At 37.0% G+C, this 27,938-nt stretch overlaps 1 protein-coding gene across 1 annotated transcript in view; it reads right to left on the bottom strand.

Annotated features, from left to right (window-relative positions):
* Positions 1 to 27,938, bottom strand: part of PRKCE (protein kinase C epsilon) — a 272,383-nt gene that overhangs the window by 178,025 nt on the left and 66,420 nt on the right. The window contains exon 2 of the mRNA XM_065754869.1: positions 1,035 to 1,098. Within this exon, the coding sequence (XP_065610941.1) occupies positions 1,035 to 1,098 (64 nt within the window). The remainder of the gene's footprint in view (positions 1 to 1,034; positions 1,099 to 27,938) is intronic.

The raw sequence follows: 27,938 nt of genomic DNA, 5'->3' as shown, positions 1-27,938 counted from the left end.
TCATAGGGGTAATGCATCACATAACATAGGAAACATTACCATAACCTTTTCCCCCCCCCCAAGTAAAAGTTTGAAGAGTTTTAAATAATACTTGAAGTACAACAAAACATCATTCTTCTGTCTTTTGATAGTCCAACACACCTGAACACATCCTTCAATGGAATAGTAATGCTGTGCTTGCCTGGGTATCAATGAAGTATAAATAGAAGCCTGGAAGAGCATCTACTTGCCAACACATCTTACAAACCAATACCATTAACCACATTTTTGTTATTCTACTAACTGCTACATTAATAAAAGATCTAGCAAATGCTATTAAAGTGACAGCTTCTACTACAATATAAAGATAAGAAGCAGAAAAAAAGGCAAAGTCTAAATACTTTGTTTTAAATTTTCAGGATTTAGTGCAGTATATGTTCTTGCAGGATACTAGTAGTAATTGGTTAGAACAGTGTTATTACATAGAACAAATACATAAAATATTCTTCTACTGTATCTTAACTGCGCCAGGCAAAATAATTTTCATACCATTTTCAATTGTCAGGGTTTACATTAAACTTCTTTAAGTATTTTGAAGCTTGCTTAGCTGATCTCTATAAGCTACTCAGGGAAGTTGTTAAGACAATATCACTTAAAATCATTCAATACAAGACAGACATCCTCATTCAGCAGGTCAGGTTGCCATTTATAACATGACCAATATATATCATTCCTTCATGAACTCCCTTATTCTTGTCACATGCCACCTGACTGTGATCACAACTAAACAGCAGAAAAACACCTTACATAATTCAAAACTACTTTCATCTCATTACTGTACTTTCAGTTGGTATTCTTACCAGCAATGATTTACAGGTTAAGACAAACTGGAACTGCTTATTGACTCAAAAGCATTTACATTAAAATATGTTCACTTCACCTTAAGCCTATACAGATTAAGAAGGCATTCACACAATCATCTAATATGTCTGTTGTTGAGGCCCTTGGAAGACTCCATTCATTAAGGAATAAGAAAAAATTGTCAAAGTCCCTACCTTCACCTGACGATCCTGAAAGGTCTATGATGACATACACTCTCCCTTCTGGCTCCAAGTCAATCTGCAATCAAGAAGAGAATTAAAAGAAAACTTAGAATGGCCCTCAAAGAAAGTGATTTCACATGCAAGGAAACCTAAAGTTTCCAAAACCTATGAAGCCAGACTACAGGTGGGTCTACAGTTCACTACTAACAAAGTCTACTTTTGCACAGCAGTGTTGAGGACCTTGCCCCTCCCTGAAGTACAAAAGCAAGCACTCCTACCACTTGGAAAGTTTGAATCCAGTGAATTTTTACAAATCAAACAATTTAAAATACTGTTCTTGGAAATAGTGGCTTTTGTATGGCAGTTATAAGGGAAGAAAGCTAAATGGTTATAGCAAGTAATCTTTTATTTTTTTTACTGTAATTTATACCAAGTTCAGCTATGCAAATATGGATAACACTGCAACCTATTCAGATCTCAGCAAGACAGATCAGCTGGTGGCAGAACAGGGGTAAAAATCAACACATACAGCCCATATGGACAGTCAACATGTGTTTATAATACTCCCTTTGTATCCTCACTGGAAGGAAAGTAATACATGCTTTATCCTCTTTCTCTGAAATGAGAAATTTATTTATTTTCACCAATAGTGGATTTTAATGAGTTTGCTTATGTGGAGATCACTCTCAGCAAGAGCTATAGGTTCTCAGTATGAAGCTGCTGTACTTAAATGCTAATTCTCACAACCTGCAAAATTTTAGGTACAGCAATGAAGTTCTCATTATAATCCTTATGTATTTTACACACATCACCAATTCTACAAACTGCTGGTCTTGCATATCTGAATGGTGCCCCAACACATTATAGACAATTTCTGTAGCTGATAATCTCTCAAAAATTAAACTGTAACTAAAACACTACACAATCAATAGCTCTGAATGCCATGTTGCAGACCTCACACAACTGCATAGAATGTGAGCAAAGCCAGCATGCTGTTCATTAGCCTTATATTTTCATTCTACTCCAGTAAGTAAAGCAAACACAAAATTGCACAGCCACTGTCAGGGCACTTCCATCACAACTGGCCTTATTTGCTAGGGTCTATCCCATTTTACATCACTGCAGCCAGGCACAGAGCAGCCCTAGCACTGAGCAACTCAGAGGGGACAAGGCTAGGCGGGGATGTGGGCCTGGCTCCTAGGACTTCATTAAGTCTGCTGCATAACAAGCAGAAGCAAGCAAGGAAATGAAAAATGATATGCCCCAGAAGGCCCCTTCTTTCCTCAGCTGGAAACACAGCAGGACTACAGGTTCTCAGTGGTAAGGACAGAGGAGAGAGCATGCACCTCATTGCTAGCAGTCAGCAGATCCTCACTGTCCACTGCAGGAGCCTGATGGCTCTCTCCTAACCCTATGCAACAGCACCCAGGACTTACAGTCAGCAACAGACATCATGTGCTCTCCCACACTGCCATATTCCACTTCCTCCTGCCCCATGGCAACAGGGAAGGTGAGCCTCCTTTCACCAATGCCAGCCACCCAAGCTTACACCAACTACACACAGATGCTTCTGAAGTCACAAGTGACCTTAGGGAATGACAGTGGTCTGCAATATTATTGCAGTCAAGAGACTACTAATTCCCATTAAGAACCTGGGAGACCATTCAGTTCTTATTTGCAAATTAACAAGTAAATAAGAATACAAACCAGAACTTGGTTAACACAAAATACATCTTGATCATTTTGACAATCACAACTTTAATGTAATAAATGTTAATTCAGAAGTTTAATAACTAAACAACTTACTACGTCATACAGGGGAGGATATCACACATTTATGACAAATGCATGACTGATCATCAGATAAAATAGCAATCCCAGGATTCTTTTTGCAAAGAACTAGTTAGTTTTCTTCATGAGATTCTCCAAAAGGAGCATCAAAGTTTGACCCTGTCGACAGCATTTGGAGTATACTGTAGGTGGAAACTGTCCACATGGACTGCAACGAACACCCAAGCTCAGTGCTCTGACCTGCTCTGCCCTCCTGTGTCATGATCTTTGTTTTCAGCTTTCCCTTAGCACCTGAAAGGACCTTTACAACAGAGGATCTCTTCTGGTCCACAGCTGTTGAAAGCATCAAAAGTAACTCACGATCCTCCCTCCACAAAAGCCCTTTTGTGCCTTTCAAGAAATAGCCAGTAGATAAATTCACAGGTCTGATGTCAGAAAAATATACTAAGAAAATAACCTCAGCATCTGTATTTTTAATACATGAGGTAGGAAATAGGTGTTAGCAAGGCCAGGGGTTACTCAGAGAAGGGGAAAACAAAAGTGTGGTCAAGTGTTACACCAGAAAATGTTGAATGTTGAGTAAAGATATTTTTAACAATTTCTGAACTGGAAGCGTGCGGTTATTTTTTTTATTTATTTCTTGTTTTAAATGAAGCTACGGATATTGAAACATTTCTCCTTTCCTCTTGCAGTTTTTGAATGCAAAATGTTAGAAGATCTGAAACAGAGGTGGACGAATAGACTGATGTCTGTACTGAGGGCAGCTTTTGAAAAAACTGCTACAGTTCTCAACAGATGGTCATATTAGAGATGCACATCTAATACTCTGTATCAGCATTATACACTGTTTGGTTAAGCTTTCAGTAAAGTATTTGATGCAGTTAAAATCCCAGCATATGCACACACAACCCTTACACTATCCTGCAGAAGAATCATGCAGTTGAAGGAGCTGATAGCCATCACCGTGAAGTTTCCCTTCTCCTCATTAAAGCACAACCAGCTCTATGGGGAAAAACTGGTGCAATGAACACAAGTTTCCATTATCCATCATGTGGTTGAAAATGTTGCCTAGTGATTTCAATTCAGAATTTTTGCTGGTGACCCAAGCAGAATAACTATACTTGAAAAAGCTTGCAGACTGTACAATGTCATTTCACAAGTAACAAAAGATGCATGCAACATGCAGCACAAACTGAAGGTCTTTTTTTTTTTTTTTAAACCAGTAGTTCACCACAGGAGTCAATAAACCAGAGTTCTATTGCTATAGAAAGTCATCACTGCCAAAAGAATTTCCACTGAATATCCTGAAAAATACATGTGAAATGCCTTAATGTATATGCAACCACAACAGAATGATTGGCCAAATTCAGCTGAATATAACATACATCCTTGAATACAATGGAAATAGTCTAAGCACAGCAGTTCTGATTTTCTCTTCTGTTCTGTCCTCTTACCAAAAATACTTCTCTCTGAAGGTAGCCAGACATTTATACATGAATAGAGACGCTATGAGAAAATAACCTAAAAAGATTAGACTAGTTAGAAGGACAACAAGAAAGAAGAAGAGATGTGAATGAGGAATGAGATCAAGGAATTGATAGAAAAGAGCTTTGCTGTTACCAGGATATATCTCTTGCTCATACCAACCACATTCTCCATAAGCAACAGAAGATGTAATAATTATCACTGAGCAAATCATTTGATCACAGACAAGTTTTTGTCCTGTTACTGGCCTATGCTATTGTTGTGAAACTTGTTAAAACACAGAGTTATAGTAAGTAAAAGTAAGATTAATTGCAAATGTACTTTAAATAATTTCTATGATGCTAAAATCTTTATGGTGTAGGCATTGAGATTGGTACAGCAATTCCTGGAAAACTGCACCAACCTTGAAAAACATCAGGCTCACATAAAATATTGATAGCTTGTTTCACGGAACGAAAGGCGATCATCCATAAAAACTAGACATACTTTCTGAGGAAATAAACATACTGAAACTATGGTCAACTTTCAGCATATTGAAGGCATCTGTATAGTTTCATAGTCTTTAATGGATTTTATTTTCAACACCCTTCTGAGACAGTTCCTTGTCTGTAAAGAGGTACTCCCAAAGGCACAAGCTAGACTCCATGACTTGCCAGAAAGTCATAAAAGAAGTCTACAATTAAACAAGAACTGAACACTCATCTCTGGAGACCCAGTCTGTCTGCTGAATCATTTGTCCTATTCCATCCTTAAGCTTCACTTTGTCAAGCTACACGCATCCTGTCTTTCTGCAATATCAGCCAGTATCATCTAATATATCATCTAAGTACCGTGTTTAAAAAAAAAAAGTTGAATGGGTACACCTCTAAGATGCAAGTCCCCTATTCTTCCATTCAGTTACTACTCAGTGAAAAAAAAAAGCAGCAATCTCAGAAAAAAAAAGCTTAAATATCTCTTCAACATTTCCAATGTAGGTAATTCTTACGCAACTCTGAAGTAATGCAAATTTTTTTCGAAGTACTAGAAGGATTTTGAAAATACTTCAGTCTTCCAATGAAGTTTGCTTTTTGGAAGCTTTTAATACTTAAGTGGTCTCCCAAAAAAATTGAGTTCTAAGCCTCTTTCCTCATAGGAAGCACTATAATTCCTACTGCCTCTACAGAACTCTGACAGGACTCTCCTTAGACAAACAATTTGCTGAGGAAACTAGACAAACTCTAATCCTAGAGAGATGAGGAAGATTAAAATATGCTATCCTATTGAGTTGTACTGATAGTTTATATTTGAATATGAAGATTTTTCATTCTTGGCCATTATACAGCCTGAACAAATCCATTAACACTTGAGGCTACTTGTTTTCACTGTAGCTGATAGCATCGTTACAGAGATTTTACATACCATATGGAGCAAACCAAGACCTGTTGTAAATAAGTGATAAATCACTGTCTTCAGTGTCTCCATGCCACTTTATCATAGGTTTTCATTTGACCTTAAATAACAACACAGGAATGTCACCTAAGTTTAAGCACATTGTATTTGTTTGCATGTTAACTTGTCAATGATAATACTTCGATTTCTTTCAATAAACACAGACCTGAAATCTGGAATAAACAATAACTAGATAGGAAATGCAATTATGAAAAACGTTAAAAGTCCAAAGCCTGAGTAAGTTTTACTCCCATGTTCCCTATCTACACAGAATGCAAAAGGCAACAAAAACTCTTCAACTGCAAGGATGTTTAAAATTTTGCCAACATAAGAATACAAATGGCCTGTATAAACAACAGAAACAGAAAGAAGTCATAAAACCTGCTTTGCACCTCTTGTTGTTATGTTCTAGGATTTTCTGATATTTGGATAGCTTAAAGTATAAACCTCCAAACATGATTTAACACCACAGATGGTTATTTGAGTTACACTGAACATAGCATTACAAAGTTTTTCTTTGAACAGCCTTCCTGAGATTTTCTTTAAACTGAAGAAATAACCTTCAAAGGCTAGAGGACTGCAACTTTTTTTTTGAGATTTATATCTGAAATAAATAGCATACAATTTCCATAAATATTGTAAAAAATAAACATATCAGAACACTTGTAATCTAGCAGAAAATGACTGGAGAAAGAACCTGTGCTGTTGCTTTGTTCTTGAACCACATGATCTTTTCTGCTTCAATGTGAATAGTTAATTGAGTGCCCATTTTAACTTCCTTAACATAAAGCATAAAATTAATAGTGACAACATTCAATATATTCAAAGTGAAAGCAAACTACATCTGAGAGAAATAATGTACTCGAAATCAGATTAAACTCAAACTTTTCCCAGCATTTACACCCAAGTCCCCAGCAAGCTAAACTGACTTTGCAATAGGCTATAGAAGGCCAACAAAATAGCTGAGAAAATTTTATTAAGTAACTGAAAGTTATCTGGATGTTATTAAATACTTTGTGTAATTAATCAGATAAACTTGACTTTTAAAGCAATTGCACAGAAAACAATGTAATATGTTGAGTAAACTTCCCTAGAATCTGTTTACCTCCACTCTTTTATTCACCGCTGCCTCTTGCTCTAACTGGCCAGAGAAATCAGGATCCTTCCAGAGCCAGTGTACTGCCACAAAGTTCACAAATCTGCCTTTCATTACAAACGTTACATATTTGATTTTTATAATTACAGAGAAACTTAACACAGCTTGCTGTGTTGTAATTGACCACAATGATATACATTAAAGTTAAGACATTTTTGGCCACAGGGGATTCTATCATTTATTTACATACACTCAAAAGTCAACAAAAAGACATCAAACATCTTGTATGACCTACAGAAAAGATCAAACACTTTCCTGTGCCAGACACATGTACAGACATAATACAGAACAGAAGTAGCCAGGGAAAACAAGTTTCAGCTAAAATAGCAACAGTATTCAGAAATCAATTCTCAAACAAGAACCCTTCCATTACTTAATAAGCATATACAGATATTCAATGAAGTGTCTCAAGCATGACTTTGATCTTCCATGACCTCTAAAGATCTCCCGGGCTCCAATGGAAGAATATTTTGGAACACATAGCATTATACAAATGCGTGTGTTGACCTTCAAGCACTCACATATTCTCAGAAAATCTTATTTTCTGTTTTACAAGGAAGAACAACATTTGTGGATCACAGAATTAGGACAATGGTATTCATAGTTCATCTCCTGGTAGAGGCCAGAATGTGAACAAAGACTGTATTTACATACAGAAAGATAGCACAACAGTACAAATGGCTGCAATGGCATCAAGTAGCATGACCACACGAGCACCACTACACAAAGCAAAGTTTTTGACTCTTTGATCTGGAGGAGAAAAAGACTAACATTGCTTTCCTGAACTCCACAGGTAGAACTGGAATACATACAGTGTCATATCACTGCCCCACCCCACCATAAAGATCTTTATTCAATCTTCCTTTCATATTGAGGATATTGTACTAGAAAACTGTCTGTTTAACACAGTTCTATGCCCAAGCAAGTTTAGATTTCTAAATATCTGCAGTAAGGGACTAGGAGCACCTCCCCTATGACAGAGGAAGGAGTTGAGCTTGTTCAGCCTGAAGAAAAGGCTCAAGGTTGATAACACTGCAGCCTTTCAGTACTTGAGGGGGGCTCACAAGCAGGAGAGAATGACTTTTTACACAGTTTCATAGTAATAGAAAGAGGAAGATTTTTAAACTAAAAGAGGGGAGATTTAGGTTAAATATCAGGAGGAAATTCTTTATTCAGAGGGTTGTAAGGCACTGAAACAAACTGCCCAGAGAGGTAGCAGGTGTCCCACCCCTGGAGGTGATCAAGGCCAGGCTGGATAGGGCCTTGGACAATCTGATCTGGTGGGAGGCAGCCCTGCAATGGCAGAGCATTGGAACTGGATAATAACTGATGTCCATTCTTCAACTCAAGCCATTATACAATTCTAAATAAGAGTTAATGAGAGGGAAATAAATCATTGAGTCATATTCACAAGCAGAAGGAGGGGTCAATAACCTTAAGAGAGCAGACCAGCTAGTCGGCACTCAGAGCATTTTGCAAATGAGCAGGTCCACTGAGAATCATACTAGCCTAAGTTGTGCATGCATGCACACATGCTGTTTTGCAGGCTTGTTTAACACAGCACAGTTATTCTGAGAATGCAGCATGTATATCTACTGTACTACATTGCAGCCACACTAGAAATGGAAGTTGCATCATACTACTACAAGTAACAAGTATAAAGTACACAGAAGCAATACAAGCCCAGAGGTAAAATGAAGTAGAATGAGCCAGAGTTGGGTTTGGCTAAAGGACACTCAACTAGACTGAGCAAAAGCAAAAGTCTGTATAAGTAGCAACAACAAATCATCACCATACAATCACTTACCACTTCCCCAGCAGACTGTGATTTCAGAATAAAGAAACCATGTTGCAAGATCTGATTTGTAATTTCATCACAAAGCTTTCCAAAACCCATTCTTTAACATACCATAGCTAGCCCAGTGGCACTCTCCAGTCTGTAAAGAATTAACTTGCTAACAAAAATATTTAAAAACATCTATTTGACTTATTAATATTTTCTTATGATACAGAACTGCAACCAGTAAGGTTTATCTACACATGTAGGAACAAAATATGTAATTACTGCACTAGACAATATGGACTGCAAGTACATCAGGGTTAGCTTATTAACACAGATTTAAAAAGATACATACTGTTATAAAAATTATTTTGTTACAGTAAAATTTCAAAAGACCACTTGCTTTTACATACAAGCTAAGCTTAGAGCTGGCATATTTATCCAGGCTCAGGAACTACCAAAACATAGTGGGGTTTAACCACACAAACATTAGATATTTCTCCTTAATTTCAATATTCTTGTTAACAACTTTTTAGACTATTTTAGACTATCATCATGAAGTAGGTATCAATAATATATATTATCAATAATATAATATTAAGTACACAGATCTGACAAGTTCTTTCCTGTCACTTACAACAGTTTGGTGTACTGTACTGTATCCTGCACAGTGGATTTAGACTGAATTCTCACACAATAGCATAATCAAAGCAGCTCTACCTGTTTCTTCATTCTTCTCTTTATGATCAGAATCCTTTTCTGCACTCTTCTCTTTTTCTAGGCATAGCATTGGAAACTTTGATAGTACGTAGCAGGACATAACCACACAGTATTACTGTAAACATAGGAATCAACTGTGCTGATTTTTAGGTCTTAAAATTCAGTGAGATAAACAGTTGGAAGATAAGTGGCATACATTCAAACTCTTCCTAAATGAAGTAAAATGTCTCCAGAAGCAGGATATAGGTAAGCATTAGGAACCTGTGATATTTAGATGAGGTGAAGTTGCCTTTAATTTTCTCATATTAATCCAATGTTAGTGTTGTGGTTATAAAAAGAAATTCCAGAATTTGTCTATTAATCAACAATACCTTAAAACAGAAGTTAAGAACACAGCTGATGTCATGATTTGAGTACTCCTCTTACCTATACTGGACCCAGACAACCAATGACAAAATTAATATACCTTATATGAACTATCAGCCGAAAATGATGCTCAACATTCACCTCAGACTTATCTAAGTGCTTCACACTGAGTATTTGAAATACTACTGAGTGATTCCTTTCAGTAACTTTCCAGAGAGATCATACTGAAGTTGTAGTCATTAACTGGCCAATTAGAAGAAAGCAGCAGGGAACTAAATCAACCTTGTTTCAGATGTATGTGAAGCTGTATTGGCTGTGTTCCAGACAAAGAGCAACAGAGCTCTCATATATAAAAATAAACTAAAACAACTACTGTTTACAAGTTTGAGTTCAGTTCAGCTCCCTGGGAAGAAAGGAGAAAGGATTTTCTTATCTGCAAGGCAATCACATTAAAGGTTCTCTCTACTTGTAATCATGATAGAAATTAATCTTCCACTAGGAAGGAAACAACTCAGTTCAGAATTTTGCAAACAGACACACTGTACCTCTCTCACACTCATTAGGACTCCCAAGCAGCTTGTTGGTGTTCAACACAGACATCAGAGGCAAGAAAATTAAAAAAATTCCAATTTTAAACTCTTACTATTCTACCTTGCCAAGCTGATTTAGATACTAAGGAGATTTCCATTTCTCTTCAATAAAGTGGCTGAAATAACACAATATGCAGTTATGATAGACCAGGAGATGGGCCCAGAAGCATCTCAGATCTCAGTAAATGGCTCTGAATTAGTATATTATTTTCTTCAAAATTTCCTGAAAATATTGTTTATTTTATTCGTAGAAAAGAACCCTAAAAACTAGCAAAACATTTCTGAAAGTCCCCCAGCACTGCAGCTACTCCTTTTTCTACAGGAGATAGGTCAATGCTATAAAACTCATTTCACTTTGTAGTTGCTAAAGTGTATTCTGTGTCAATTTTTGGCTGATGATCAATGCTGTATATGCTATTGCATATACCTGTATATGGCCCAGGTACAAGAAGAAACTGTCACAGACAAAGCAGGAAGTAAAATATTTCAAAAAGTTATGCTAAAATAAAATTTTATGCTTTTAAAGTAAGTTTGGACACAGAGCCTGTTTAACCTCATTACAACACTTCTCATTACTATTTCAGCTGTCCTCTTACATTAAAAGACAGTTTTTCTCTAATAGAGCTAAGATTTTTAAAAGTAGTGAGGAACTTCCAAACAATCTTTAAATCAAGACACCAAAAAACAAGTGATGACTTCGGGTTTGTAATATTCCTTCATGGAATTACAAACTTGTCACCTTGAAGTAAAATTACTTACAGTACTTGGTTAATAAAGAGGAGATTGGAGAACTTCCTTTTAGCTCCAATTTGTTTTGTTTTTAATTTTTTTTTTCTCCAGCAAGCTCTAAGATAAAAGCAAGAATACACGGGCTTCAAGAATAAACAATCTTTTGTCGGGTGTAAGATGGAAGGAAAAAGTATGTTCAACACAAATATTCTGTCCTTGCACATATGCATCTGTAACCTTAGCTGCTTTACAACAAACATGAACATTACAATAAACAAACATTGAATGATATACAAACCACAAAAGAAAAAAGCAGAATTGGCATCGAGCATTTAAACAAAAGTATCCTTCCTGGAAATAGTTCTCCTACTTAAAGCATGCCAAGAATTGCATTGATTCAGAACCTTTGTTCAAGTTATACTACAAGCTTAAAAGAAATTCCAAAGAAGAAACAAGAACACACTTAAAAAAAATAAAAGCAACCTGCAAAAGTACCTTTGCTTTTCATTTGTTAGCTTAGAATGGTAGACTTCATTCTGCCTTCACACCAGGTGATGCCCAAGACTGCACACATTAGTTAAAGAAATTGGCTGCCATGTGGATTTATCTGCCCTTTTTCATGCAGAGTCCAAACCCAAAGGGCATGTACAAGGATACCACACTTGCAGCTATCACTCCTAAGCCTGCAGACTTCACCATCCTAGGCCCCAAATTAGAAAGGGCCATTTAAGTAACAGCACAGTGTGAAGTGACTGGAATGAGAACAAACTTGAAGCTGTCATCTTTACAATGCAGGGCAAACACGGCAAGTACAAAAGGGTTTGCAATTGCCCAGTAAACTCCATATAATGCTTCTGTACACTAGTTATGGTACATGGATGTTGCCTACCAGATCTCCAATCTGGTCACAAGTTTTCCAGTGTATCAGACCAAAACACAAGAAGAACGTGGGAGTCACTACTAACAGTTCATCACTGTTTCAGACATCACTGAACTCTGAAGACAAAACACCCTCAACTTCTCCTTTACTTTAGGTAATGCCATAAGTTCTTAAGAGACTGTTTTGCTCAGGCAACAACAAAAAAAAGCGTCTAGCTCTGCTGATGGTTTACTCTACCACATTAGAAAGATTAATGAAGCTAATTCTGCTAACAAAGCAGCTATCCTGAAGACTAAAATTATCAGTGATTCACTTGGACTTCCTGTGCAGCCTAAACCATAACAAACCCAGAGCAATTCTGAGATCCTCTAACGTCTACTACAGAACATTGCTACAAAACTGCTCTAGATCACGTTACCTGTGACTGAAATCAAAAAGGAAAATTGAGCAAAGTAAAATTTAGTAACTTGGCGCATGCTGCCAGACAAGTCATATTCCATGAGTCAAACGGGCCAGAATGTAACATCTTGAACACAGAGATTACAGAAAAGGAAACAGCAAAAATACCCACTACTATTATTACTTTTCCTGAATTTCCTGAAAAGTCAGATGGTAGATTCACTGATCAGGAGTGTAATAGCAAAAGATAGATCCTTATGTATACTGCATCAATTGATATTTTTCACAGAATCACAGAGAATTGCAGGGGCTGGAAAGAACTTCTGAAGATCATCTAGTCCAACCCTAGGACTATTTTTTTTTTTTTAATTTTATTCTGTCTTAGATTTTCAGACACCTTTGTTTTTCTGGTACTTCCTGGAGACAGGAGGGGAGAGGGCACCCTTTCATTTATCCTGCCGTATACTGTAGTGGTTTAGTTGCTCCTCCTTCGTACATGATGAAACAGGATGTGAGGTATCACATATATATACACACTTTGCTATTTTTTTCCCTTCTCCCTCTCACATTTTCCTGTTATAAACACACATATCCAGATTCATGTGATTTCTTTCTAAGAGCCTGGGTTGGATTTTCAAGGGTACTAGAACTGAAACCAGAGTAACTGAAGATATAAATGAACAACAATTCTTCAGATTTAAACCTATAAGAACCATTCTGTTTTGTTATGGTACGGCATAGTATGTTGCCTACTTACTCTCGTATCAAGTCAAATTAATAAAGCTAAGCTAATGCCTTCCAGAAGATGCCTTCAGTCTTCTGAAAGTATCTTGAGATGAAAGATCTGTTGCAACCTTTGCTAATTGGTTTCATTAGTTTAACACTTCAATGTGAAAAACGCATGCTTCACTATTCAGTTTTCAGCACTCTGACTTGCCATCAGTTCCTGTTTTACCCTAGTGGGATTAAAAAGCACTTTCTCTTTAATGGTACTTTCACATACCCAAATTAAGTGACCTCCCATTGTTCCTTTTCAGTTAGTCAAACCAGTCAGCTCAGAGTTCCTCCCTGAAATAATTTTCTCCACAATTTGAATGCTTCTATATGTTCCACTATGAGCTCTGCTATTGACCAGCTGAGTCAGCCTGAGCACAAAACTTCCCTCACTTCCAGATGCGTATTTCATCTCTTATTATTTGCTTTATTTAAAGTACACATAAGGCTCTCTAGTAACACATCCATACGATTAGACTCTGATCTTTTTGCCATTATCTACATTGGAATTTATGAGTTCCAGACATGCTCCCATATTAGTAGCATTATTTGAATTGCTAAATTGACTAGAAGTAAACAGGCATTATTGTAGCCTAGTGATAAACCTTCGCATGCTTCAGTATCTCTGCTTATATCACAATTCAAAAGCAATGACCCTTAATACTGCATTTACAGAAAATCTTCCATTTGGGCCTTAATTTCACCCAAAAGAGGGCAAAGATGTATCCCACAGCAAAATAAGTCTATTTGGCCCTCATTATATGTGGGTTGCTCCAAAAATAATGCCTCTATTTAAATGATGGGTTGCAACATCAGAGGTGGTTGAAGTTGGCGATATGGCAGTTGAATTTTCCACCAATATTCCATCATATTTTGCTGCTATGTGACATGTGCAAGGCGATGCAGGCTTTAGGATAGATTTTTCCTTGTTCCTCCATCCACAGTTTGCAGAAATTTCAGATTTGAGGAGCCCTATACTCATCTTCTATGGATCATAACTTTTTCATACCTCTCTCCGGTGTGAAATCTGAACTGGAAACAACATATTTGCATTTTTTACTAGAAATCATAGAAACAGTTCCCAAAGATCCAACCACAGAAGCAGCAAGAGTCTCTCTACTACAAAGACTTCAAAGGTAGAATTGGAAGGAAGGTTACCTTTGCATCGTGAGAAGGCAGGTTTTTGGTGTACTACTTTTCTTAATGCACTGTTTTGCTTCTAATCCCCATAGCAATGAAGATGAAAGCGATTCACACACAAGTTCGACCTTGTTAACTGCCTGGGCTACCCCGCTTTAAGTAAGGCTCTCTAGGGAATCTATAGATCTCCATGATGTCTGCATAACATGCTTGAGTGTGAGCTTTGGACTGTTTCCATTCCTGATTCTCTGACCACATCCAATGTGCTGCATGTGACTGTCAACTATGTTGCATTTAAATTTTTCCCTTGAGTCCACAAAGTTTCTCCTTTGGATCCTTTCAGATTTAATTTCCTACACAGAAGCTGCCTTTAGAAGTCCTTTCAATTTATCAAATTTCAAAATCACTCTACCCTCAATGAAAAAAGTTTCCAACTGAAAACTCTAAATGCACAGGGTACATGTCAAAGCAGTTGCTAACTATTGGAGATACAGATGCAGTAGAACCTAATAAGTGAGCAAAAATATAATCACTGGCATTCTCATGACCTGGCTCAAACAGCAGTTGGTGTTCAGCCATGGAGATTCATGGACTACTTCTGGGTAACTTGGTCCACTTTCTTATATAGTCCTTAAAAGAGGTTGTATAACACTGGAATTGTCTTCAGCATGGAAGCAATAAAATTTAACAGGGAGTTCTTGGAGGGGAAATAAATAAATAAACCAACATGCAGTTGCCTCTTCACTGTTAAAGACTTTTGGTCAAACCTAAAAAAACCCAAAAACAACAGGTTCATTCTGAACCCTTATCAGCAACTCGGTCTCATTTTCATCTCAGATCATTTAAAAAGACAATGAACAGCCCCAACAATAACTCTGGATCACCACCAGGAGCTTAGCAATAGTGTAATAAAAGCTTCTACTTCATGACACAGCTGAACACTCTACATATCCTGGCAGTTGCACCTGGAACACCTGGGAACCTACACTCATCCAAGTAAATTGCATAAAGTAGATACATCCTGAAACACTACAAGGAGGAGGAAGGCACAACTCATCAGCAAGACTGAGCACTCCTAATACAACTCACTGATTGCATACTTGTCTGCAAACTGTAGCCTGTTCTTGAAGGACAGCTTTTCTGACTGCTATTGTGTATTTACCATAAAAAGGTACCATGAAGATCTTCTTACATAGGTTTGCACTCATATCTTAATATCAAAGGAAGGAACCCAACTTATCTGACTCAGAATTTTGAACTTAAGACCTGTCTAGCTTAATTGACTTGATAATATCATTTAAAAGGGTAGGGTTCTCATCCTCTCTTTTATTTTTTCTAGTTAAAAGTAGTAAAACATAAGCAACATTAAACACGCTGACATTAAAAGCAACAGAGAAAGATTAGGTCACCTAATGCACAGGCACATTGCACAAAGTCCCACAAGCAATAACACATTTTGGCAAGAAAATAGAATAAAAGAACAAAGATAACACATACCAAGTGGAATCACCACTGCTTTGAGACCTGATGCTTTATATAAACAAGCAAAGATTCTCAAGGATTTTTCATGTACAAAATCACCTAAAAATTGAAGACTCAGTACCTTCCTTGAGAAGTACTTTCACAGCACATGGCTTTGATTACATAATCATGAAACAAGGCACATCATTAGAACAAATAAAAGGATATCTGCTAAATGCTGAAAACTGTAGCTAATTCTGAGCATTCAAGAATCAGCAGCTCATTCTGGGAACTGCTGCCCAATTAACATGCGTTAGAGCAGCAACTACTTCAAATACCTCCTACTCTGACTCTTGAATTCTTATTTTATTATAGCTTTTGTTGTGAATTTAAGCAGCTTTTCAAAAAAATATTTTTACACCAAAAATTGTAGTAGCCATCGATAAAATGTATAGCTTGTATTTAGTCATTACAATATAAGTGATGTTATAGAAAAGGACTGTCAAGCTTTCTGAGAGCCATAAATCACTTATTTCAGTGCGATGTCAATATTCAGCAGAAATTTGTTTATAACTAGGTACGTTTAAGTTATTAAAATTGTACTGTTGTACATAAAACCATGCCTTCTGTCTCACTTTTAACAATGGGATCCTATGAGAAGCCAAAATACAGGCCTACTTTTACTACTTTCACCTCCCCTTATTCTGTATATAAATCAGAACTGTAGAGATCACTGTGCAAAAAACTCTATGAAGAATAAAGAGTACTAGCAGCATGAGAGTTTTTGTGTTATATCACACCTTGAAATATTGCTAGCTTATGGCAGCTTTGCCTTTCCCACCAAATGTAGCTGATTGTGAAATATCATAGCATGCAGTATTATTATAAACAATAAAGATGACACGCAGTCATAGTCAGGGATACTTTTATCCCTCAAGAGTCTTAAAAAGTACATGCAGAAACCGCTGGACGGCAGCAACAGAAGAATACTGAGTAGCTTTTAAGAGGGAAGCTTCAACTCCAACATCCAAATAAGTCCTTAGTTAAACTTCACCACAGAATATATAGTATCACTTCAATGCTTCTGGCCTTGGTTCTACCAGAAAACTGTATGTATTTTATAAGGCTCAAAAAATGAAGGTCTCAATAGACCTGTATTCAAGTATGCTGTTCCAAAACCTAAGGATCAGTTAACCCACTTACATGTTTCTATGCCTGTATGCATCATGCAAATGCTGTTAATACCTTGAAAATGTAAATAAATAAATCACATACTAAGATGAATTTTGTAGAGCAGATTATAAATTGAGATTTGTACTTGCTACTTGAAAAACACAAGATAACAAGCAGAGACAAGCTGTAGTTTCTATAGTACAGTATAAAATACTCTTAATATATCAGGTACCCACAAATTGCTACTGAAAAACTAATCCAGTTGTATCCTGTGGATCTCATGTAGTTGTACTATTCTCATAATACAAGGGCAAATTCATGGAGAACAGAGAACAAGTAAATTTAAAAAAAAAAGGCAGCACACATGGGCAATAACATCAACCACTTAAACTTAAAATAAGCAAATATGGAACAATGTACATAAGCCAAACTCCCATTCCTAACAGATAAAATCCCTGAAGATAAGAGGCCTGCCAAAATTTAATTATTCTTTGCAGTTTCAGCTGTCACATATTAGCTATTTCACAGCCATACGATTTTTATGCAAACTACCTGATACTAACAAGCTGATGCGATCTCTAAATACTGCTGTAAAAGTCTCTAAATCTTGGACTGAGCAGGCAGAAAAATTACATCTATTAAAACTCTCTCAAGATTTCAGTCATGAGGTACCTTCTAAAAACACATTAGAAAAGAATTAAGATGCAAATCTGCTTGATCCTCATTTGGAAGAACTAAGGCTAATAAGCTGGAATTGCAGCCTGTACTCACTGAATTCCTTTATTTCTAAAGTTTCAGGTAGTCAAAGAATTGTGCACTGCTGTGTTGCAAACCAGAAGATTCAAGGAAGAATGCAAGACTTTTTCCCGTGCTGTTACTGAAGAGAAGTAATACTAATACAGCAGGAAAAAAAAATCAGAATTGAGTAACAATAAGACATGCGTGCCTTTCCTTATGAGAAAGATAATAAAGAGACTCCGATTACATGATAAAAACAATCCACTCTTCAAACATTTATAAGAACTACATGTTGATTCCTTCTACTTAAAAATAGTTACTTTTCCTGGCCCAGCAAGATATAGCCTGAAATACATGAAGTATTTGATTCATACACGTGGAGCTGAGAACGCTCTCTTTACAGGAAGCCTGGTTTCCCCTGTATTGGCTGATCTTTCCCAACGTATTGTCAGGGAATTACCTATTGCTTTTGAGAACACCCACTTCTGCTCCAGAATCTCAGAATCATGTACACATTCATATCCAGTTGCCACAAATGAAAAGTTTATAAATTGCTAACCTATTCAGAACACATGTTAGGAAAAGGAAATCTTCCAAATACTAAAACCATAAAATTACTAGAAGCTGTTTACAACAGAGAAAGGGAACAAAATTACCTCTGAAATTATCACAAGGAATAAAAATAATCTGGCAGTAATCCATATATCAAAGACTACCACTAATTCAGGCATGCAGTGATCTTACATGCTCTTGCATCATATTTTACTTAATCTGAACTTCATAGCAAATTCAACTGCTGAACTAGCTCCTGGTGCTTTCACACATACCATGATATTTTCTGGTACACAGCACTAAATCACGTCTCTTTACTATCTAGATGATAGTCATCCTAACAAATCCCAAATAGTTTCAAGTTATTTTGATTGTCTACAGTAAGAAAGAAAAGCAATATTACAAAGTCCTGGCAAGACACAGAAAGCTCCCTCCCATCAACACTTCTACCCATAGCACAGAGACATTCACAGAAGACCTAGTACTAAACAAATACTCAGTGAAGAACAACAGTCAAGGAAAACGTTCTAAGTGACAAAAGCTGCAGAACACGATATATCATCTATGGCAAAAGCAGAAAAGACCTTAATTTCATCAAGAGTGGAGCACCAGAAGACAACACCTAACATACTCATGAACTGCCACACTTGGATAAAGGACGACAGAAGCATCATTCATAAGCTGATTAATCTGCATTTGGACAAGTAACATTTGAAATCAACTAAGGCTACATTTTCAAATTGAGTGCTCCAAATTCCTTGCACTCCCATGCTCAACCCATTTGGAAAAATGGAAAATAAATCAACTCAAAGTAGCACTGAGTACCTACACCAGGAGTACTAATCATGTAAAGTGATTAAGACGCTTCAAATATAACCTCCAACCCTTCTGCCAGCAGTGACTTCAGCTGAAAAAGTGTAGCTCAGGTAACGTCTTATAAGACAATAATACCAACTCGCAATAAGAGTAACAAATTCTTCAGCATTGTGGAGATAAATGTGGGAACTTTTATCCCCTTTGGCAGCTACAGGATAAAGCACCCATTGCCTGTTCTGTTGAACTTCAAAGTAGATATGGTTTGGGACTTAGAGTAAATGCTTTTTTATTCTACCCTCTTCTTGGAAACCACTCACAGGCTTCTGTTTGATTTTAAACAGTGCCAGAGGATACATATGGGGAATTTGTAAGAAGGAATAAAGAATCAGTTTTATACTTTGTGTTGAAAAAAAAAAAAGAAATTTTGATATACACTTTTAACTAGATAACTGAAAGAAAATTGAACTACCTTATAAAATACTTTAAGTGCTCTCTTCTGAGGATCAAATTTGGAGCACATTAAACTGTTGCTTAATCAGTACAATCAATGTACAACAGTGTTACTACTTATGTGATAAACACAAATCCTCTTGGTTTTATATCCACTTGTACTACTCTCATCAGGCAAACTAGCACATGTGCATTAAAATTCTAAAACTAAAATGTTCAACTTCAGCTGAAGAAAGCTTATACTGTTATACCCAGCAACACTTTTCAACTATCAGAAGCTGCTGAGCTGAATGGTACTAAGTATCAGTCATAACAGTGGAAGCACTGGGACTTTACCTACCATGTCCTTCATGCAGGACAAGTACTTCCCTAGAACCACATTTCACAAGCCATCTGTGCAGAGCACATTGAGACTCTCTTCCACTCTGAAATACTGTGAATAAACTTCTCCCACAATCAGAAAAACAAAGAGCCTCTCTGCCAGAGCAGAGCTGTCTGGTCTGAGGCCCTTACTCTGGGGTGAGTGAAAAGTAGTTTCAGGTATACTAGAAAAAGTACAGGTTTATAATCATGAACCAGGCTGAAGTTGGCACAAATACCATTAGCAGCATTTCAAATGTAGGAACAAATAGATATCTAAGATTTCTTACTCTCACCAGGATTCAGCACTCAAGGGCCATTACTAGCCAGCTGGTTGTCCTTCCTCATCAATCTCTACAGCCTCCAGAAGCACTTCAACTTATAGCAGAATTAGAAAGTACTTTTTCCTCTTTTCTCTCTCATAAGTACAGCAGTAAATTCACACTGAGACAATGTCTTAAAGACCCCCTGCATGAAAAACAGACATGCACTATACACGCACCCCAGAAAATAACTTCTTGTATTTTATGATTAAATATTTAGAGCAGTACTGTAACATGAGACACTTGACAATCAGTCTTTTTCCAGCACTAATGATAAAAACAAAGCTCTCATAGGACTATAGTTTTGTGTCCAAACATCAAAATCCACAGTACTGTCAGATGTTCAGTTTTACAACCTTGGTTAAAATTACACTTGCACTAAAATACATTAAGAAAAAAATCAAAACCACTTTCAGTACTAGAACTAGAAGTTTTATAGCATTAATTCTACTAATGTAGTGCTAATTTTGGTCCACATTCACTGAAGCACCAGTTGTATGACTAAGTCAAAAATCAGTTTGCGTAATCAACAGAAGAGTGAGATGTGATATATTCTTTATATATCCCACTCATCACGATAGATTCAGAACAAAGAATATTTGTAACATAACGGCATTTAAAGAATAGTCAAATTACATTTATTTAGAAGTCCATGAAGTTTATAAATCTTCATTTACTTGGATTTAATGTTTGGTATGGATGCAAGTGATTTTGTTTTATTTAACATATTCACCAATGACCACTATGAAGGAGTAAACTGCACCTCCACAAGGTTGCTGATGATATCAAGCTGGAAGGAAGAGGTGGCACATCAGAAGGCTGTGCTGCCATTCAACAAGACCTGAACAGACAGAGTTGGGAGGAGAGAAACCTTATGAGGTTCAACAACAGCAAGTGCAGAGTCCTACATCTGAGGAGGAATAACCACATGAATTAGTAAAAGTTACGGGATGATCTGCTGAAGAGATGTTCTGCAAAGAAGAATCCAGGCATACTTGTGGGCAACAGGTTGGCCATCAGCCAGCAGCATATACTGTGGCCAAGAAGACCAACAGAATTCTGGGGTGTATTAAACATAACATGGCCATCAGGCTCTCTTCTCTGCACTGGTGAGGCCACACCTGGACTCAGAGTTCAAGAAAGGCAGAGAACTTCTAGAGAGAATCCTGGAGTACCACAAAGATGGTGATCTTCATAAAAGAAGGGTACTCTATGAACAACGGCTGAGAGACCTGGAGAAGGGCTGGGGGGGGGGGGGGGGGTGAATATCTTAATTATCTAATTATTGGCAATCAAGTGGATGAGGCCAGCCTCTTTTCTGCAGTACTCAACATGACAAGTGGCAATGGGCTCAAACTGGAACATAGGAAGCTGCACATGAGGAAAAATGTCTTTACTTCGAAGGTGACAGAGCACTGGAACAGGTTGCCCAAAGAGGTTGTGGAGTTTCTTTCTCTGGAGACGTAGAAGACCTGCCTAGATACTTTCCTGTGCAACCTAATAAAAAAATACAACCAAGCACTTCTGAGCTCCTCTCCAACAACTGATCCAAACTACTGACCAAACTATGATTACAATGTAGAATTTTCTCAATGATGTTCCTATGCTCAACAATTTTTAAGGTCCTTGCTTGCATTTTTCTGGACAAATACTTCATTGCAATGGCTCTGTGCTGTCTTCCAACTTTTCAGCCACGTGGATCATTGATGTAGGGTTTCCTCAGTTTTACTGGAGAACAAAGGGTTAAAATAGGTTTTTGAAAGCAGTTGGCTGATGAGATGTTGTCCAGCAGCCTGAACAAACAGGAAGCCCGGAAATGAGTGATAATTGTTAAATAAGAGCTCTTAAAACACCTGCTTAGCTCTAACTACTAACTATTAAACCATTATAGCAAGTTAAAAACAAAATCCCCCTGAGAGATTTCCACCTGCTTTCTCCATTTATTTTCTTAATTTAGACAATGAGATATTCAGAAACACCCAGTGGATTTGGAAGTGCTCCCTCCAGAACCAAGCAGACACTGAGAGTTTCTGTGTTCAGCAGCTCTCCTAAAACATGGGTATTTGCATCCTTTTGCCTTTCTGGAACATGCATCTTTTATGTCAGCTCATTGCTTCTGAAAGTTCCATGCAGAGTTCTTCCAAACAAGACTGTACAACATTCTCTCCTGAACTGATGCTGCATAGCCATGCATGCTAAGCAGAGGGGAAGCTGCTTTCCAGGAGGGCCCAAACACCAGAAGTACAACATTTTGTAAGGCCATTAAGGGAAAAAAATAAAAGATTTTCAGGTCAATGACAGAAAGGCGTGGACCTTCCCTACCCTTAGACTTGGGAATGGCATTCTGCATTGTTGAAGTCAGGAACACAATCACATATAGTTAGCTAATTTTTTCTTTTTTTAAACCGTGCAAGATTTGATACAAACAACGACAACAAAAAATAAACACTCAAAAAATCATTCATACACAGTATGGATACTTTGACTAAAGCACAAGCAGCAAACAATAAAACTTATAGCTGTTTGGATTGGTGCCATGTCTGCTCCCTCTACATGACCTGCTTTCTTAACACAGCAGTAGTACAGTTTTGTGAAGGGTTTTGGCAGCTACTCATAATTCTTCTGCATTTCATACAAACACTTGATAGATTAAAACCAATACTCTTGAAAGATTGAAATAATTCTTTAAGATTTGCACGTCTATATACATCTTGTTTCCTTCAATATCCTCCACAGATATGAAAACGAAGAATATTCTCCACCAAAATTTCAAATAAACAAGCAAGCTAAGAAAGGCAATTCACCTACATCACAAATTTTACAAATGAGTTTGCCAAAAAAAATTTTGCAATAAATAGTCCATCCATACACCCAAGCTCATTTTTTTTCAAGCAGAAATCAGATTATTTGCAACAGTACTGGTATTAAGGGAAAAATTTTAAACTTAATTTTCCTTTCTTAAACAGTCAAAGCTACAGAAAAATGAAGTGGCACAGAAAGAAGAATATGATTCTAAAAGAAAGGCGAGTAACTTATCTGAATTTAATCATCAGTAATTTGCCTTTGCAGTCACCCTGGCATCTATGATGGATAACAACACAAAAAATTTCCTTCTGCTGTGAAATAAAATTATTGGCAACATCTGGATAAGTTTAGATAGTTCTTGTCTGTCATTTTCTAGACATTTATAAACTGATAGCTTTCCAATAATTAAATATTACTGATTATCTGATTTAAAAACCATAATTTAAAGCAAACGTACATTTTAAAAGATAATTAGCTGCATTATTACAGCAGTTTATTAACAACTCATCATTTGTACTGTTAGCCTAGCCAGAAAAATTTTAACTATACCTCCCACCCAAAATACCATTGGCTTTGTCAAATGGGAACATGATAGTAACAAGTCCAGAGAGGTCTTTCTTCAGAACAAATGAACAAAACAAGTTTTAAATCCATACACTTAATCCTTATAAAGCAAATAAATAATTAGAATTTATCTTATATTAAAAACTCTAGTCTTCAATACAAAACAGCATAAGATGTATAAATTGCTTAGTAAATGACAACTAAATTTATCCATGAAAGTTGTTTTAAGTGACACAGCTCTCCTTTCCATTGCTCCTCACCTTTTGAATCAGGAAAATGAGCTCTTTGAGACAGTGACTACCTGCATGCATCCTAGGCACCGGGTGCTACAGCTACCACCTATGGGTGCTACTTGGCAATTCTCTGTAGCAGAAGTGCATTAACATGCATTAATTTTTGTTTGGCCAAAGTGGTACAACAGTTGGGCTACATGGCCTCTGAAAATCTCTTTCAACTGAATTTTTCTGTTCCTTTGGTTAACAAGTTCATCAACATACTGTAGATACTGATACATTGCACAGAGGACAGTAAGTACCTAAATTACCTTATAGCTCTCTATCCCTGTACTCCCTACCACCAGCTTCACAGTGAGTCCCTGCTTACTCTTGCTGTACATCCCGCAGTCACTGGGAATTAAGTATGTGTTGCCAATTAGCCTTGTTAACACTCCCCCATGAAGCTCCCGCTGCTCTATTAAGCCATATTGTTGTATTGCTGGCAGCACCAGTGGGGTGTCTGGCAGTTTGGGACAAGACTCAGCTCCTCTCCTCCTTGGCACCACATGAAGCCAATCCACCCTACCACCAGTAAGAAATGATAACATAGGGAATTAGAACAGAAAAAAATAGATTTCCCACAAAAACCCTGGAAAATCTTGAAAGTCTCTACAGCCACACAAGCAAGACTGGAACAGATAAAGAATGCTCCCTAATTAACACTGGCTAACACTTCTGTAACACTGTTGGAATGCAGAAAAAAGTAGAGCATCCATCAAAATTTCAAGTGCTAAAGCATCATGACTTACAGATACATCTGTATTTTTCACCCATAGCAAGTGATGCACTTATGTATATTAAACACCTTACAGCCACTGCAATAAGTTTGTTGTTCCAATAAAACATTCTCTGATTTATGTAGCAATAATATTTTTCAACCCAATTTTTATTTCACTGAGGATCTGCCTGAAGAAGGACAGATTTCAAAACTACATCATAACTCCTGAAAGCCTGACTATTTCAACAATGCCCACTGATTCTCTCTGCTAAAGCTCATGTCAGGCTCCATAAATCCCCAGAAAAGAACCAATCCAAAGTACAAAAGGAGTGTGTATGGCAATTAGTTGTTTTATTACAGGGCTAATTCATCTCAGGAAAGGCAACATCTTGGTTTTTGTTTTAGGGTGTTTCTTGTTTGCTTGTTTTTAAACATATGAAACTAATTTAATCTTTAATTTGCACTTCTGTTTTATTATGAGCAACTAACTTGTTCAGGGAACTACCCAAAAGACAAGAAAATGGACAGTGGACAGAGCACACCCTGTTATGTTTCTGCTATCAAACAATTTTTGGTACTGGACTAATACTAGATGTATAATTCTTAGATTGTTTTATTAAATTTACTTTTTCTAAAGAAAACAGAAAAATGCAAATAAACCTGCTGCAGTAGGAGGTAACCAGCTCTGAACTACCACACACTCTTCAACTGCTTTTGCCCTTCATTCAAGACTTGAAATAGTAGTATCTTATGTTTGATAAAGAATTATCATTGCTTTTCTTAAAATGCTGCCCTCATTATGTGAGAATCAGTCATCTCTTAAGAATTTTGACTCTGCAGAAGAACTTCAAAAATCCTAACTCTAGGAAGGCATTTCCAGTTAATCTCTATAAATACTACCTAGAGAATGGGAAAATTCCATTACTAATTACCATGCGGAACCTTGCCATAAAACAGGATTGACTGCTATGTCATACACAAATTCTTTGGAAAACAGTTGGAAAAGTCTGAAGCATCCTTTGGAAATAAAATTCCCATTTATCTCCTGTTCTGTTTGAACCTATAAATCTTTAGCAGAATATTTTTGCCACACATCCATACCATTACTCCATCTCCACAGTGATCCAGCCACATGGCACAGAAAAGGACAAAGAAATCTAGTGTAACACCTTTCCCAAGCTGTTATTTCTAAGGGTGGCAATTATAATGTCTTACAATCCAAAAGAAGCACAAATAAAATGTCCCAGCTGGGCATTCTCAGGTGGATGGGACCGCTCAGTGGAATTAGAAGTAAAATATTTCCTAATCACGTCCACTGAAGTCCACAATTTAAGTCTACTTTCTTTCTCCATTGAATATGTATGTTGTAATGACTTACTGTTGAGAAAGCATTAATAGTTTATGAAGTTAAATTCTGACCAAACTTTAATCCCACCAACTCATGCAGTTTCACCTGATGATTTGAATATAAGAGAAGCTCAAGAGAATTTCCGCAGTGCTACCTATGCCAAGTTGGTTTCAGATCTTTCTCCAGGTCTATCAGAAATGCAATGAGAATTTTGTTAAGTCACCAGTACTAGTACTTTAACTACAGCTAAAAAGAGAAGCAAGATCTTACTAGTTTTTTACTCTACCAGGCTTCTTTCACAGTATGTCCGACTGAAGTACACAGCAGACAAATCTTTGTAAAGGAGACAAAATCCCACCTAAAATCTTCAAATATACACAGAGTTAACAAAACAGATCTCACTATCACAGTGGTGAGTGCCCATAGGGAATAACAACAGCTTAAGATTCTACATACCAAAGTTCTATATCACTTATGTCCTTCTTACAACAGACCTACCTTTCAATCCTAGTGGAAGTTCTACAGAGTACTTAAGATACTACAGGCTCCTAAGTTTACTGGGGTCCACACAATGTAGCTTGCTTATTCCTAATAGCACTAGTAGGAACCATGGCATTGTATAAAAGCAGCAATGTAGACTACTGAGAATTAGAAGACAGCAGAAGATCTTCAGGTGATAAGGTTATTTTAAGATGAAAAATTCAGGAGTATTTGGTCTGCAATCAGTTGAAGGACGATACCAACCAGAGACTAGTGAGATAAGGACAAAACGTAAGAACCCTTTGTTTTTTTTGTAAGGTTGGTGGGCAAAGAAAACTCTGCTCTAAGGGGACAGGCTTCAAGTCCGTTGTCAGCACAGAGGGAACATATGCATGAAAGGGAATGGCAGACAATCTTCAGGGGTTAGTAGCTGAAACAGCTTTACCAGTTTAGATCTGGTAAGTGTAGAAAAGTCATGGAAAGTAGATATATTTAAGTTATCCCTTCTGTTAATTAACTCTTGCAAATTTAATCAATGCCTAAATTATAATCCCTACAATCTTTTTAGAGTACTTCTTAAGTGCTCCAAAATCTGCCTTCAAATACTTAAATAAAAGCCAAATATTTCTTAGAATTGATGCTCACAGATTTATAAGCATTTAATTCCTTCATGCCTTTCCCATCAATATATTTACTGATTTGAATGACCAAGACTTTACCTTGTTTGTTTATTATTCATTGAAAAGACTGAGGATGCTGCTATTTCTGCTGAACGACAAATATTGTACTTGTTTTGAAATAGGTCCATGCAAGCAATAAGAAAAAGCCAATTGCTGAAAGCTGAAAAACAAGTGAAAGATAAAAGGACCATTACTCAGCAATCAATAACACTGCTCACTAGAAGGCGTTCACCAGTGAGATAATCACATTTGCTGTGTTAGAGCTGCAGCAAGTGCAGCCTGCATAAGGGTTAGCAGACGGCTTGGCACAGGCAGATACAATGTGCAGAATATAGAAGTGAAGGTGCAAGGGGTGGTGAGCAGGGCAGATGGCAGCAAAGAGTACACAGCAATTGCTGCAATTTTGTTTGCTCAGTGGGCAAAGTCTACCTGCGCCACACAGGTAAACTTTCCAGCAAAACTTCGGAGAAAACACTTTCCAAGCTTGTAGCGTACAGGATCCCAACATTCGTTTTTTTAAATGCAGCTCTCACTTTAAATTCTTACATTTGAAAACGAACAATCCTTTGAGTCTGAGACTTCGATAAATTTTTGCTTATTCTTTATATCTGCATATGCTTACAAACTATATTACAATCCCTGTAAACACCATAAATGTTTTCTAGAAATAAGACTCTGTGGATTTGTTGTTTATGACACCATGACAACCACAAAGAAAATTAAATCTGTTAATTCTGAATAACACAAATTTTGGTAAGTTCCCCAGAATCATCTGACATGGTAGAAGAATTCAGAAGAATTATTGGTTCCAGCTAATAGAAAGCCATACGTACAACATACCAAAATAGTTCCAGAAACAACCTTGAACAACATGTGGGAGAGGATGCAATGGGAAAACAGCAGGATTTTCCAAGTTCTTCAATGAGGAACAGAAG

The sequence above is a fragment of the Cyrtonyx montezumae genome, unplaced genomic scaffold (genome assembly GCF_038088225.1).
Source record: "Cyrtonyx montezumae isolate F1298 unplaced genomic scaffold, pur_monq_1.0 scaffold_0, whole genome shotgun sequence".
Lineage (NCBI taxonomy): Eukaryota > Metazoa > Chordata > Aves > Galliformes > Odontophoridae > Cyrtonyx > Cyrtonyx montezumae.
The sequence above is the reverse complement of the archived record's forward strand: the minus strand, read 5'-3'. Positions and strand labels throughout refer to the sequence as shown.